The sequence below is a fragment of the Scyliorhinus torazame genome, chromosome 8 (assembly GCF_047496885.1).
Source record: "Scyliorhinus torazame isolate Kashiwa2021f chromosome 8, sScyTor2.1, whole genome shotgun sequence".
In the NCBI taxonomy this organism is placed as follows: Eukaryota; Metazoa; Chordata; class Chondrichthyes; order Carcharhiniformes; family Scyliorhinidae; genus Scyliorhinus; species Scyliorhinus torazame.
The window spans coordinates 13,044,556-13,057,809 of record NC_092714.1 but is presented as its reverse complement, the minus strand read 5'-3'; the positions used below and the strand labels follow the sequence as shown (position 1 = coordinate 13,057,809).

At 47.5% G+C, this 13,254-nt stretch overlaps 1 protein-coding gene across 2 annotated transcripts in view; it reads right to left on the bottom strand.

The window, feature by feature from the left end:
* Window positions 1–13,254, bottom strand: part of LOC140427645 (lysozyme C-1-like) — a 125,999-nt gene that overhangs the window by 77,935 nt on the left and 34,810 nt on the right. The window contains exons 3-4 of one of the 2 annotated variants that reach the window (XM_072513093.1): window positions 4,862–4,937; window positions 1,757–1,936 (exon numbers count right to left, since the gene is read on the bottom strand). The exons of the other annotated variant lie outside the window; for it this stretch is intronic. Coding sequence (XP_072369194.1) covers window positions 1,870–1,936; window positions 4,862–4,937 — 143 coding nt within the window. The 3' untranslated portion in view covers window positions 1,757–1,869. Of the gene's footprint in view, window positions 1–1,756; window positions 1,937–4,861; window positions 4,938–13,254 lie in introns of those variants that run through there. 2 annotated transcript variants of the gene reach the window in all.

The following is a 13,254-nucleotide window of genomic DNA, read 5'->3' as shown; positions in this document are numbered from 1 at the left end:
CTTTTTGGACACTGAGGGCAATTGATCACGGCCAATCCACCTAACCTGCACATCTTTGGATTGTGGGAGGAAACCGGAGCACCCGGAGGAAACCCACGCAGACACGGGGAGAACGCGCAGACTCCGCACAGACAGTGACCCAAGCCGGAAATTGATTCTGGAACCCTGGAGCGGTGAAGCAACTGTGCTAACCACTGTGCTGCCCACATGATGATACAGAGGAGATTTATCAGGGTGTTACCAGGGCTGGAAAATTGCAGCCATGGGGGAAGATTGGGTCGACTGGGATTGTTCTCCTTGGAAGAGGGAGGCTGAGGGGAGATTTGATTGAGATGTACAAAATTGTGAGGTGCCTGGATAGAGCAGATGGGAAGAGTCTATTTAACTGAGCGAGAGGTCAGTGACTCGGGGGTTGGTAGAATGATTAGAGGGGAGTTGAGCGGAAATGTTTCCACCCAGAGGGATGTGGGGGTGTGGAACTCACTGCCTGAAAAGGACAAAGAACCCGAAACTCATTGACAAGGTGCCTGGATTTGCACCTGCAGTGTCGTAACCTTCAGTGCTGCGGACTAACTGCTGGAAAGTGGGAGTAGGCCGGGTGGCTTGATTTTTGTCCCACGCAGACAGGATGGGCCACATGGCCTCCTTCTTTGCTGTAAACCTTCTTTGATTCTAAGAGGACTGAAATGCACTTCATTGCATCAGGTAATGGTGGGTTTACGATACGAGGCAATTTTCGCTCCTCCAACAACTTTGTCTTTTCACATCTTGAAGCTTGTGTCACCCTCAGGGTTTTTTCCTGTTTCCCAGTGTTGAGGGGAAAAGCGATACTTCCTCCTGCTTGGTCAAAGCATATTTGGCAGCATATTCCCCTGTGAAATCCCCACTTGGATCCATAGCTGGGCTAGTAATTCCCAATGTTACACTAAATCCTTCGATTGAAACTGTGTAGAAGTTACATTACTTGGTTTACCCGGAGCTGGTTTAGCTCACTGGGCTAAATCGCTGGCTTTTAAAGCAGACCAAGGCAGGCCAGCAGCACGGTTCACTTCCCGTAACAGGTGCCGGAATGTGGCGACTAGGGGCTTTTCACAGTAACTTCATTGAAGCCTACTCGTGACAATAAACGATTTTCATTTCATTTTTTCAAAGGTTTGGGACTGGATTCTCCGGAGCCCCAGCCACGTGTTTCCGAGCGGTGCGCCGTTCGCTGACGGCGGGATTCTCTCTTCCCGCCACCGGCAATGGGATTTCCCATTGAAGCCGCCCCACTCCATTGGGAAGCCCGAGGGCGGGGGGGCGCTGCCAGAGGAAAAAGAGAATCCTAATGGCGGAAGAATTCCGGACTTGATGTCCGCACAGGCGAACATCCAAGAAAATTTCTCTTGTCAATGTGCACATGTCGAACTTTGTCGCGGTGAGCACTGGATGGGAACAGAGGTGGAAAGTATGGAAATGGTCAGGCTCTCCCTCAGCAATACTGAAATTCTATTGTTAATATTAGCAATACCAGTTACCTGCACGTGCTTTAAGCAAGTTTGGAAAGACTGAAGCTCAGACCTTCCTCGTCTGAATCTCAATGTGACACAAGGATTAGGTTATCACACTGACAAGGTATTACACGGAGACAAGGTCTGCAAAGGAGAACAGCATTTCCATTACTGGATTAAATTAGTTCCCCAACGTGATTAATGGATCCAAATTGTTCACAAAGCAAATGGACAGGAAATGGTAACATAACTGATTTAATATCGGCAGAAAGTGTAGGTTCGTCAATCGCACGTTCACTGGACTTTTAACAATGTTGCGCTGACTATTAAATGCACCGCATGCTGTGGGTTGGGTGCACAAAGTGAGCTCTTTTGTGCATCACATTTTGCAGTCATCCAGAAAATTGTTGAGGTTTCTGTTCTGGCATCTTTTCTTCCAGCCATACCTGCAAAAGAAAGAAAAGGAGCTGAACAAGGGCGAACTTCGGAAGTGACCAATGAAAGTCCCCACAACATCCATGTTTCCTTTGCAGGAACATTGAAGGCGATCGCACGGTATTGTGACGCACCGGCTCCATGACGCTGCGAGGCCATTAAATCTCACGAGGTGCCACCCGCGAGATTATTCGATACTCAGAATGCCTCGCCAGATTCTCATTGGATCTCGCAAGACGTCGCGATCTGGATCTCGTCCTCGCTGGGTGGAGCACCGGGGGAGGGCCTCAGTTGACGTCCCGAGGCCGTCCATGCAACGTGCGGAGTACGCCGTTTTCGAGGGGGTGGACCATCGCAAAAGCGGCACCGCCCCCGATTTCGGCAGAAACGGGGATTCTCTGGCTGATCGCCGACCGTGATTTCGACTTCGGCGACCGGAGAATCACACCCAAAATCTCCCTGAATGGCAACAGACTTAATCACGAACAACATTCCGTCTATCTTGGTGTTACCCTTGCCTGAACACTAACATACAAAAAACATCTGAACAAGACAAAACAAAGGTCAAAACATGAAAGCGCCTCCTGAGCAAACTTGCTGGCTCTACATGGGGTGCAGATGCTCAAACCTTAAAGATCTCAGCTCTGGCCATCATCTACTTGCCTCCAGAGTACTGTGCATCAGTGTGGTACAACACATCCTATACACATCTTGTAGGTACCCAACTCAGCACAACAATGTTCATCATCTCAGGTACCCTCTGATCAACTCAACTTCATTAAAAACAATTTCCTCATCACAGATCCCACAACCCACCCACCCGGCTCCAATCTGCCACGCCAACGTCAGCACTCCTCAACATTTACCGCAAGGGCCAAGGCCTTTTTGCAGTAAATCGGTACAAGTGGGGCCAGCTGTGGTGCCCCCCCAATCAATGGCTCACATCACTGAAGTCTGCACCCTGACAAAACTCAGCGGAGGGCTCAGAGAGCTCCATTTAGTCACGGTGCAAGCTATTGCCTGAAAACCGGCAAAAGCAAATAGATTGAGGATCATTGATTAACGTAGAGATTGGACCACATATGGATTATTGCAATGCTCTCATCCCATTCTCTATCCTACATAAACTTCATCCCATCCAAATCTGTGCTGTCACTGTCCTGCAATGATATCACAGACATAGAATCATAGAATCCCTACAGTGCAGAAGGAGGCCATTCAGCCCGTCGAGTCTGCCCCGACTCTCTGAAAGAGCACTTGCACAGGGTCATTGCCCCGTAACCCCACCTAACCTTTGAGCACTAAGAGACAATTTATCAAGGCCAATCTGCCTAACCTGCACACCTTTGAACTGTGGGAGAAAACCAGGAGCACCCGGAGGAAACAAACGCAAACACGGGGAGGAAGTGTAAACTCCACACAGACAGTTACCCATGGCCAGAATTGAACCCGGGCCCCTGGAGCTGTGAGGCAGCAGTGCTAACCACTGTGCCACCATGCCGCCCTTTTTTTTTAAGGAACATCCTCTGCTTGACCTTGTCTTTCATCCTCCAACGAAACAATGTAAAAATTGTTGCCCAGTATTTCTCCCAATCCTATTTCTATAATCATCTGGAGAGCATCACCAGCATCACATCCAAACCCTCCATTTCAATGACTGTTCATTCTTCATCCTATTATTGAATCAGAGAATCCCTACAGCGAAAAAGGAGGCCAATCGGCTCATTGGGTCTGCACCGGACCTCCGAAAGAGCACCCTACCTCGGTCCACTCCCCCCGCTATCCCGCCCTATCCCCAGAACCGATCCTGTACATCCCTGGATACTAAGGGGCAAGTTAACATGGCCAGTCCACCTAACCTGCACATCTTTGGACTGTGGGAGGCTGTACCTTCAGCTAACTTGGCCATACATCCAGAATTACCTGTTCAGATTCCATTTATCTTGCCATTTCCCATGCTCCTTCTCGGACCATACTTCATTCCCGTTTCTTTGACCAACGCTGTGGTCACTCCTTCTGTTGGGCCCTTCTTTGTTTCAAAATACATGTCTTTCTCCAGTCTCTGTGGGATATTATCCGCATTAAAAATGGCACATTGTGGTGAACACGGCCTACAATGGCCAGTCAATAGCCCATTGCAAACCTCCCTTTGAGTGTAGGTGAGAACTCAAGAAATAGGAGAAGGCCATATGGTCCATTGAGCGTGGTCCACTGCCATTCAGTATGATCAGAGGTTTGAGCTGCACTTTCCTGCCTGCACACTGTACCTCTTCATTCGCTGAGATTAAAAATATGCCTATCGCCGCCTGAAAGATGAGCAAAGATGGTACGTCCACGGTAGAGGATTCCAAAGATCCAGAAACCCTGGAATGAAGACGTTTCGTATTATCTCAAGGCTAAATGACCGGCCCCTTACCCTGACACTGTGCACCCTTGTTCTGGGTTACCAGGCAAGGGGATCAGAGCCTCACTAACTGGATTTGATTTCCCCTCCTTTGTGTGGGGTCTGCGGAAGACTCACTGGCCTCACCTCGTCAGGGGTTAGGATGTGCTGTACCTCCCTTTTGTAATCTTCAGGCAGTGCCCATTGGTCGCCAGTCTGGAGCAAGAGCAGCCCTCTTTTTATTGCCTGATTTATTCACTGAGTTACAAGAGAAAGACATTGTCATGAAGCAACCATTTCACTTTTAGGGTCAACCATTGAACACTGAGTGAACCAATCAAACCGGGCTTCAAGCCAATTGTGTTTTAATGATATCCAGTGGGAAAAAGTGGATGATTGCCTGAGTATATTCAATCCGTGAGACTCATAGACAACTCATAGCCCAAGCAGCCACAGTTTTGGCAAACACCAAAATATCGGAGCTCCATTCCTCTCAAAGGCAAATGAAGTTCAGAGACAACTAAAAGCAGGAAAATAAAATGTTTTAACATACCAGGTATTCATTCCTTGGGGTCTCACTATCCTTTTCACACACTGAATGTCATCTGTGATGTTATCATTGATAAAATCTACAAAGGGAAATACAACATTGGTATTAATTTCATTGAGTGTTCGGATGTGAATTATCTACTGATGTTCATGGCCTAAGGTCTGTGATTTGGCAATAAGTGGTTTTGTCTTTGAATGAATGTGTCTAGATACCCAGGGCTCTTAAATACTTTTAATCTCTGTTTTTTTTTTACTGGTGTGATACGATGTTCCTGCATCCGAGGGCGTTAGGTCGAGTTGAGGGAGTCGCTCACAGTGGTATCAGTCTCGACCTGGCCAGCAGGGATTCAACATGCCTTGTAGATGGTGGACAGGCTTTGGGGAGACAGGAGAAGGGTTACTTGCCGCAGGAGTCCTAGTGCTTAACCTGCTCTTGGTTTTGTACTCCATTCTCCTCACAAAAAACAACAACATTCTAATAGCTTCTCTAATTTTTGCTGTCCCTGCTTACTACCCTTTTGTGATCCATGCACTCGGACACCCAGATCCCTCTGCATCGAGTTCTGCAATCTCTCACCATTTAGATAATGTGTTTTTTTTTCATTCTTTGTTCCAAAATGTGCAACTTAATGTTTTCCCACATGTTGCTCTATTTGCCAGATTGTTACCCACTCACTTAACTCATCTATATCCTTTTGTAGCCTCCTTATGTCCACTTCATAACTTACCTATCTTTATGTCAACAAATTCAAACCCTTCATGCAACACCGATCCCTGTGCCATGCAAATTGTTACATCTTGCCAACCAGAGAATGACCCATTTATGTTTAATTTTGGTTTCCTGGCGAAATTCTCCGTACTTGGCGCGATGTCCGCTGACCGGCACCCAAAACGGCGCAAATCAGTCCGGCATCGCGCCGCCCCAAAGGTGTGGAATCCTCCGCATCTTGAGGGGCCGGGCCCTAACCTAGAGGGGCTAGGCCTGAGCCGGACTGATTTCCGCCCCGCCAGCTGGCGGGAAAGGCCTTTGGTGCCCCGCCGCCAGCTGGTGCGGAAATGACATTGCCGGGCGGCGCATGCACGGGAACGTCAGCGGCCGCTCACGGCATCCCCGCGCATGTGCAGTGGAGGGGGTCTCTTCCGCCTCCGCCATGGTGGAAAAGAGTGCCCCCACGGCACAGGCCCGCCCGCGGATCGGTGGGCCCCGATCGCGGGCCAGGCCACAATGGGGGCACCCCCCAGGGCCAGATCGCCCCGCGCCGCCTTGTCCCGCCGGTAAGAGAGGTGGTTTAATCCACGCCGGCGGGACAGGCATTCTAGCAGCCAGAGAATTCGGCAACCGTCGGGGCCGGGATTCACGCAAGCCCCCGCCGATTCTCCGACCCGGCGGGGGATCGGAGAATCTCGCCCCTGATAGCCAACCAATCGTCTATTCATGCAAATATGTTACCCGCTACTCCATCAGCTTTTATTTTTATAATAAACTTTTAATTTTATCGATTTATCAAATGCCTTCTGGAAATCTAAGTACAGTACATCCACCAGTTCCCCTTTATCCACAGCACATGTTAACCTTTTCAAAGAACTCCAATAAATTGGTTAAACATGATTTTTCTTTCACAAAACCAATGTGACTCTGCATGATCACCATTAATTTTCTAATCGCCCTGCCATGACCTCTTTAATAATAACTTCTAACGTTTTCCCTGTGATAGCTGGCCTGTAGTTTCCCGCTTCCTGTCTCACACCCTTTTTGAATAAGGGAGTTACATTCTCTATTTATGCATTAACATAAGAGCTGATTAATCAATCCTACTTCATCGCACCTCATTGCACAATACCATTATCTAATTTGGTCTGCTCCCTGATTGGCTCCAGATTGTGACATTCTAAGAAAACATTCAATGAATTCCTCATCCAGGCTCCCTTTGCACGTTTGATTTTTCTGGTCTGTATGAAGATTGAAATTCCCCCTGGTTATTGCCATGCCATTTTTATACCCCGTCCTGCCATGTTAGGGGGCTAGTTCTTCTCCTCCTCCAAGGTTAACCTGACCTGTCTGCTGTAGTTTCAGTGCTGCTGCTGGCTACTGCCTCAGTCACTGCCATTCCATCAATGGAGCATCTATCTCCTCCATGGGCATGCGGGCATACTGCCGTATGTGTCCCCACCAGTTAGGCACTGCTACCTCCCCGCTGTGCATTATCTTATCCTGCAGGAGAGAGCGGGGAGTGTGTCAGTGAGAGGTGAGTGCCATGTGTTTGGTTGTCATGGTTATGTAGCTGGTAGTGTGCCCAAGCTGCAGTTCTTCTTGCACATGAAGGTGAGGTAAAGCTATGAGGTACGAGTGGTGATCAGTACAAGCTGTTGGTAGGTGAGTGATAGGGGTGTGTTGCACTGGGCAGGGTCTGAGGCTGGTGGTTCTGCCGGGTTTGAAGATGCATTCACTGACCTTGGCCACTTGAGTAAGGTCATTGAATTTGTTATCACATTCATGGCCGGGTCGAGATTGCTAACATTAACCGTGATGGCTTTCTGGTTGCACTGGTTCTGAACCAACAAAAGAAAATCTCCAGAGTTTGCAATTCTCTTCTGTTGCACCTTCACTCCGTTTCCTTGCAGATCTGACTCTCTCTTTCCCAGCTACCTCGAGCCTTTGCGGAATACACATCCCCCATGGAGGCTCCTGTTGGCTTTAGGCCAGGCAGGCTACCTCCAAATCGTGCTGGCCTCACGCAAGCGTGGGCCCCTTATGAGGCTTTCCGCCATCTAAAAGCATTTTTAACTGCACATGACAAAATAATTTACATGACCGCACCGCCATGGAGTTGGCACCTGGCCCGCCTTGGAAGCAAGGGCACGAATTAATCATTCATCATGCTCCGTGTGCCAGTTTCTTTGGGCTGCACAGCTTTGTTGGCCTGGATTTCCGCAACCTCTTCCAAAGTCTACGGTGCCCTTGAACTCTCTGTCTTCTGGCTCCATCCTTTTGCCCCTTCTTCCTCCACACCAACCGACATCAGCCATTGCCTCGGCCCAAAGCTTTGGGATTCCCTCCTGACATGTACGGGAATTGAACCCGCGCTGTTGGCCTGGCTCTGCATCACGAACCTCTGCTCCCTGCCCATTCATGTATCCGTTTAGATCCATCTTAAATGACGCTATCATGCCCGTCTCTACCACCTCCGCCGGCAATGCGTTCCAGGCACCCACCACCCTTTGCGTAAAGAACTTTCCACGCATATCTCCCTTAAACTTTTCCCCTCTCACCTTGAACTCGTGACCCCTAGTAATTGAGTCCCCCACTCTGGGAAAAAGCTTCTTGCTATCCACCCTGTCTATACCTCTCATGATTTTGTAGATTTCAATGAGGTCCCCCCTCAACCTCCGTCTTTCTAATGAAAATAATCCTAATCTACTCAATCTCTCTTCATAGCTAGCGCCTTCCATACCAGGCAACATCCTCGTGAACCTCCTCTGCACCTTCTCCAAAGCATCTCCATCCTTTTGGTAATGTGTACCAGAACTGTACGCAGTATTCCAAATGTGGCCGAACCAAAGTCTTATACAACTGTAACATGTCCTGCCAGCTCTTCAATTTTCCCCAGGGCTTTTTCATTTACCGTATAGTTCGCTCTTGAATTGGATCTTCCAAAATGCATCACCTCGCATTTGCCCGGATTGAACTCCATCTGCCATTTCTCCGCCCAACTCTCCAATCTATCTATATTCTGTTGTATTCTCTGACAGTCCCCGTCACTATCTGCTACTCCACCAATCTTAGTGTCATCTGCAAACTTGCTAATCAGACCACCTATACCTTCCTCCAGATCATTTATGTATATCACAAACAACAGTGGTCCCAGCACGGATCCCTGTGGAACACCACTGGTCACAGTTCTCCATTTTGAGAAACTCCTTTCCACTACTACTCTCTGTCTCCTGTTGCCCAGCCAGTTCTTTATCCATCTAGCTAGTACACCCTGGACCCCATGAGATGTCGCTTTCTCCATCAGCCTACCATGGGGAACCTTATCAAATGCCTTACTGAAGTCCACGTACATGACATCTACAGTCCTTCCCTCATCAATCAACTTTGTCACTTCCTCAAAGAATTCTATTAAGTTGGTAAGACATGACCTTCCCTGCACAAAACCATGCTGCCTATCACTGATACGCCCATTTTCTTCCAAATGGGAATAGATCTTATCCTATTTCATTTGCCTTCCTAACTGCCGACTGAACTTCATGTTAACCTTAAGTGAATCCTGAACTGGACTCCAAGTCCCTTTGTGCTTCAGATTTCTGAGCCTTTCCCTATTTAGAAAATAGTCTATGCCTCTAATGTTCCTACCAAAGTGCATAACTTCACATTTTTCCACATTGTATTCTATCTGCCACTTCTTTGCCCACTCGCCTAGCAGGTCCAGGTCCTTCTGCAGCTTCCCCGCTGCCTCAACACTACCTGTTCCTCTACAGACCTTTGTATCATCTGTAAACTCAGCAACAATTCCCTCAGTTCCATCTTTCAGATCGTTAATGCATATCGTGAATAGTTGCGAATTGTTACCTCCTCAAAGAATTCTAACAGGTTTGTCAGACATGACCTCCCCTTGATAAAGCCGTGCTGACTCAGTCCTATTTTATCCTGCACTTCCAAGTACTCCGCAAGGTCATTTATAATAATGGACTCTAAAATCTTACTAACGACCAAAGTCAAGCTAACTGGCTTACAATTTTCTGTCTTCTGCCTCCCTCCCTTCTTAAACAGTGGTGTTACATCTGGGACCCTCCCTGGCTCTAGTGATTCCCAAAAGATCACCATCAATTCCTCCACAATCTCCTCAGCAATCTCCTTCAGAGCTCTAGGGTGTAGTCCATCCGGTACGAGTGATTTATTCACCTTCAGACTTTTCAACTTTCCCAGAACCTTCTCCTTAGTGATGGCCACTGCACTCACCTCTGCCCCCTTACTTTCTTGAAGCTCTGACATCCTACTGCTGTCTTCCACCGTGAAGACTGATGCAAAGTAACTGTTCAGTTCCTCTACCATTTCTTTGTTCCCCTTTACTACTTCTCCAGGTTCATTTTTCAGTGGTCCAATGCCCATTCTTGCCTCTCTCTTATCTTTTATATATCAGAAAAACCCTCTTGCAATCTCCTTTTATATTACTAGCTAACTTATACTCATATTTCATCTTCTCACCCCCTTCCGGCTTCTTTAAATAAATAAATAAATCTTTATTAGTGTCAAAAGTAGGCTTACATTATCACGACAATGAAGTTACTATGAAAATCCTCTACTAACACTAACTGACTACTATAGAGCCACTATAAAATATGTCTATTGTTATGGGCGAGGCATTTTCAGAACCCCAAAATGTATAATAGAGTTCAACCAACCTCTCCCTTTAGTGGATTTGTTGCTTTTTCGAGCACACAGCTTGTTCCCTAGGTGTGGGATTACAATTATGGACACGTGGGTTTTTAAACACAAAACACTGTTTATTCCATGAACTCAACTTAACATCTTAAATAAACATTGGATCTCTTAACTACCCTTACTTCAAAGATAACTCTGAAAATATTGCAACAGTAAATAATTCCTCAAAATGTTCCTTCAAACTTCCAAAAGACTAAACACCTTTAAACAGAATCATATCAGGTTAAAGGCTTTATCATTATGAGTTTAAATCACCCCAAAGGATCCAGAGATAGTCTTTCATGGCAGAGATCCAGCTCATTGCAAACACAGACACTCCCAAGCTCTTTTCAAACTGCAAAACTAAACTGAAAAATGGCTGATCTAAAGCCTAGCTCCACCCACTCTCTGACATCACTGTTTTCTTAAAGGTATGTTGCTTAAACATCCATGTCTTAAAGGTACTCTCACATGACACTCTCCACCAACACGACTTACTCCCAACTTCCCCCAGGCACAGAGCTGCATGGTAGGCTTACACACCCACACTGCCACCTGCTGGTCAGAGGTTGTGTATAAATTATATACAGAATTGCTTTATGCACGTCATCACAAACCCTGATTACATTTTGGGTTTAGCTCAGGTTAGCATGGGGCTGGTTTAGCTCAGTTTGCTGGTAAGCTGGTTTATGATACAGCACAAGGCCAACAGTGTGGCTTCAATTCACATACTATAATCATTTTTATTAGTGTCACAAGTAGGCTTCCATTAACACTGCAAGAAGTTCCTGTGAAAGTTCCCTAGTCGCCACATTCCAGCGCCTGTTGGGGTACACAGAGGGAGAATTCAGAACATTCAATTTACCTAACAAACAAGACTTTCGGGACTTGTGGGAGGAAACCGGAGCACCCGGAGGAAACTCACGCAGACCCGGGGAGAAGGTGCAGACTCCGCACAGACAGTGACCCAAGCCGAGAATCCAACCAGGACCCATGATGTCGTGAAGCAACAGTGCTAACCACTGTGCTACCGTGCCACTCTTGTCTAGCTTAGCTGTGCTCTGCTTGCTTTTAAAGGCTTTCCAATCCTCGAGCTTCCCGCTAATCCTCGCCACAATATATGCTTTTTCTTTTTGTTTTATGCTGTCCTTGACTTCCCTTGTCAGCCGTGATTGCCTCGCTCGCCACTTAGCATGTTTCCTCCTCCTTGGCATGAATTTCTGTTGTGCCTCCCGAATAACCCCCCAAAAACTCCTGCCATTGCTGTTCCACTGTCTTCTCTGCTAGGCTCACCTTCCAATAACTGTGGCCCGCTCCTCCCTCATGTCTTTGCAGTTACCTTGACTCAGTCGTAATAGCGCTACATCTGACTCCAGCTTCTGCCCCTTAAAACTGCAGGCTGAATTCTATCATATCGTGGTCACTGTCCCCAAAGGTCGACCTGAAGTGCAAAAAAAAAGGGAATTTTTGTTGGAGTGTTTAATATCATATTATCAACCCCAGTATAAATAGGAGAACAACCTATTATGGAACGAATATGAGGAATGACTGCTTGAATGAAGTGCTGGAGACTGATCGGCACCAATAGAACTGTAATCCATTCCTGGTTCAAGCAGGAGATGGCAGACTAAACTTGGTGACCAAACTGTCCTTAGCTCCTGATACCTGTAAAGAAAGGTGACTTTGCCGGGACCCTCATTGATCATTGCTACAATTCTCTCATTTCCGATGCTCTTTTCCCTCACAGGGGTGACACTAGATTTATCGGCGGAGGAATGGGTCTGTCAAATTATCTCGATGAATGTCACCTTTAGCAGGCCAATTACTGGGCAGCACGATGGCACAGTGGTTAGTGTCATAATATACACCAGTATATCATGTTGCAGATTCACACACACTGATGGACACACAACGGGACCAATCAAAACACACAACACCGCAGTCAATCACCAGTTAGAGCACACGCACTATAAAGACAGGGGGCATCATTCGAGCTGCAGCCTCCTAGTAGGACAGAGCTTACAGCTTGCAGCACAGATCTTCACCATGTGCTGAGTGCCTAGACTGGTTAGGACAAGGCATAGGTCTTCAGTTCAAGCTAATATTGTGTTAACCCACAGTGAAAGTATGTTCAACAGTTTCTGACTTAATAAAATAGTGTTGCAGTATTTTAAGTGTTGGTGGTCTGTATGTGTTGCATGGATCCAGAACACCCAACACATCATGATACCAGGAGTTGAGGGATATTAGAACTTCTTAGACCTACCTGCAAGTGATCTGCCTTCCACCAGCATACAGCCATCCTGCAAAATGGACAGCGTCCGCCCGTCGCCGCCGCTCCGCATCACCGGTAACCTCGGGGCCAACTGGAAGATATTCAAACAACGCTTCCAGCTCTACCTTGAAGCCACAGACCGGGAAGCTGCCTCAGACACCACTTTTCGAAGATCGCACTCTTCCTATCCACGGCTGGGGAACATGCTATCCACATTTTCAATTCTCTCACCTTTGCAGATGATGAAGACAAAACAAAGTTCAAGACGGTCCTCCTCAAGTTTGACACTCACTGCAGCATAGAGGTGAATGAAAGTTTCGAGCGCTGTGTATTCCAACAGCGTTTGCAGGGTAAGGATGAACCTTTCCAGTCCTTTCTCACCCACCTCCGCATCCTCACGCAGTCCTGTAGCTACGGGCCCACCTCCAAGTCCATGATACGCGACCAGATCATTTTTGGTGTTCAGTCGGACCCCCTACGCCAGCAGCTCCTCAAAGTAAAGCAGCTCACCCTAGCGACCGCCATCGAGACCTGCATGCTACACGAAAATGGCACGAGTCGGTATTCCCACATCCAAGCGGCTGAAACGGCGCGGCAAGGTCCCCATGAGGTGGAACAGGTCCAAGCAATCGAGCAACTCCAGGGCCTCCGCCTGGATGAGGGCGGCCATTTCGCGCGCTTTTCGCAGACTCCCGCGCTT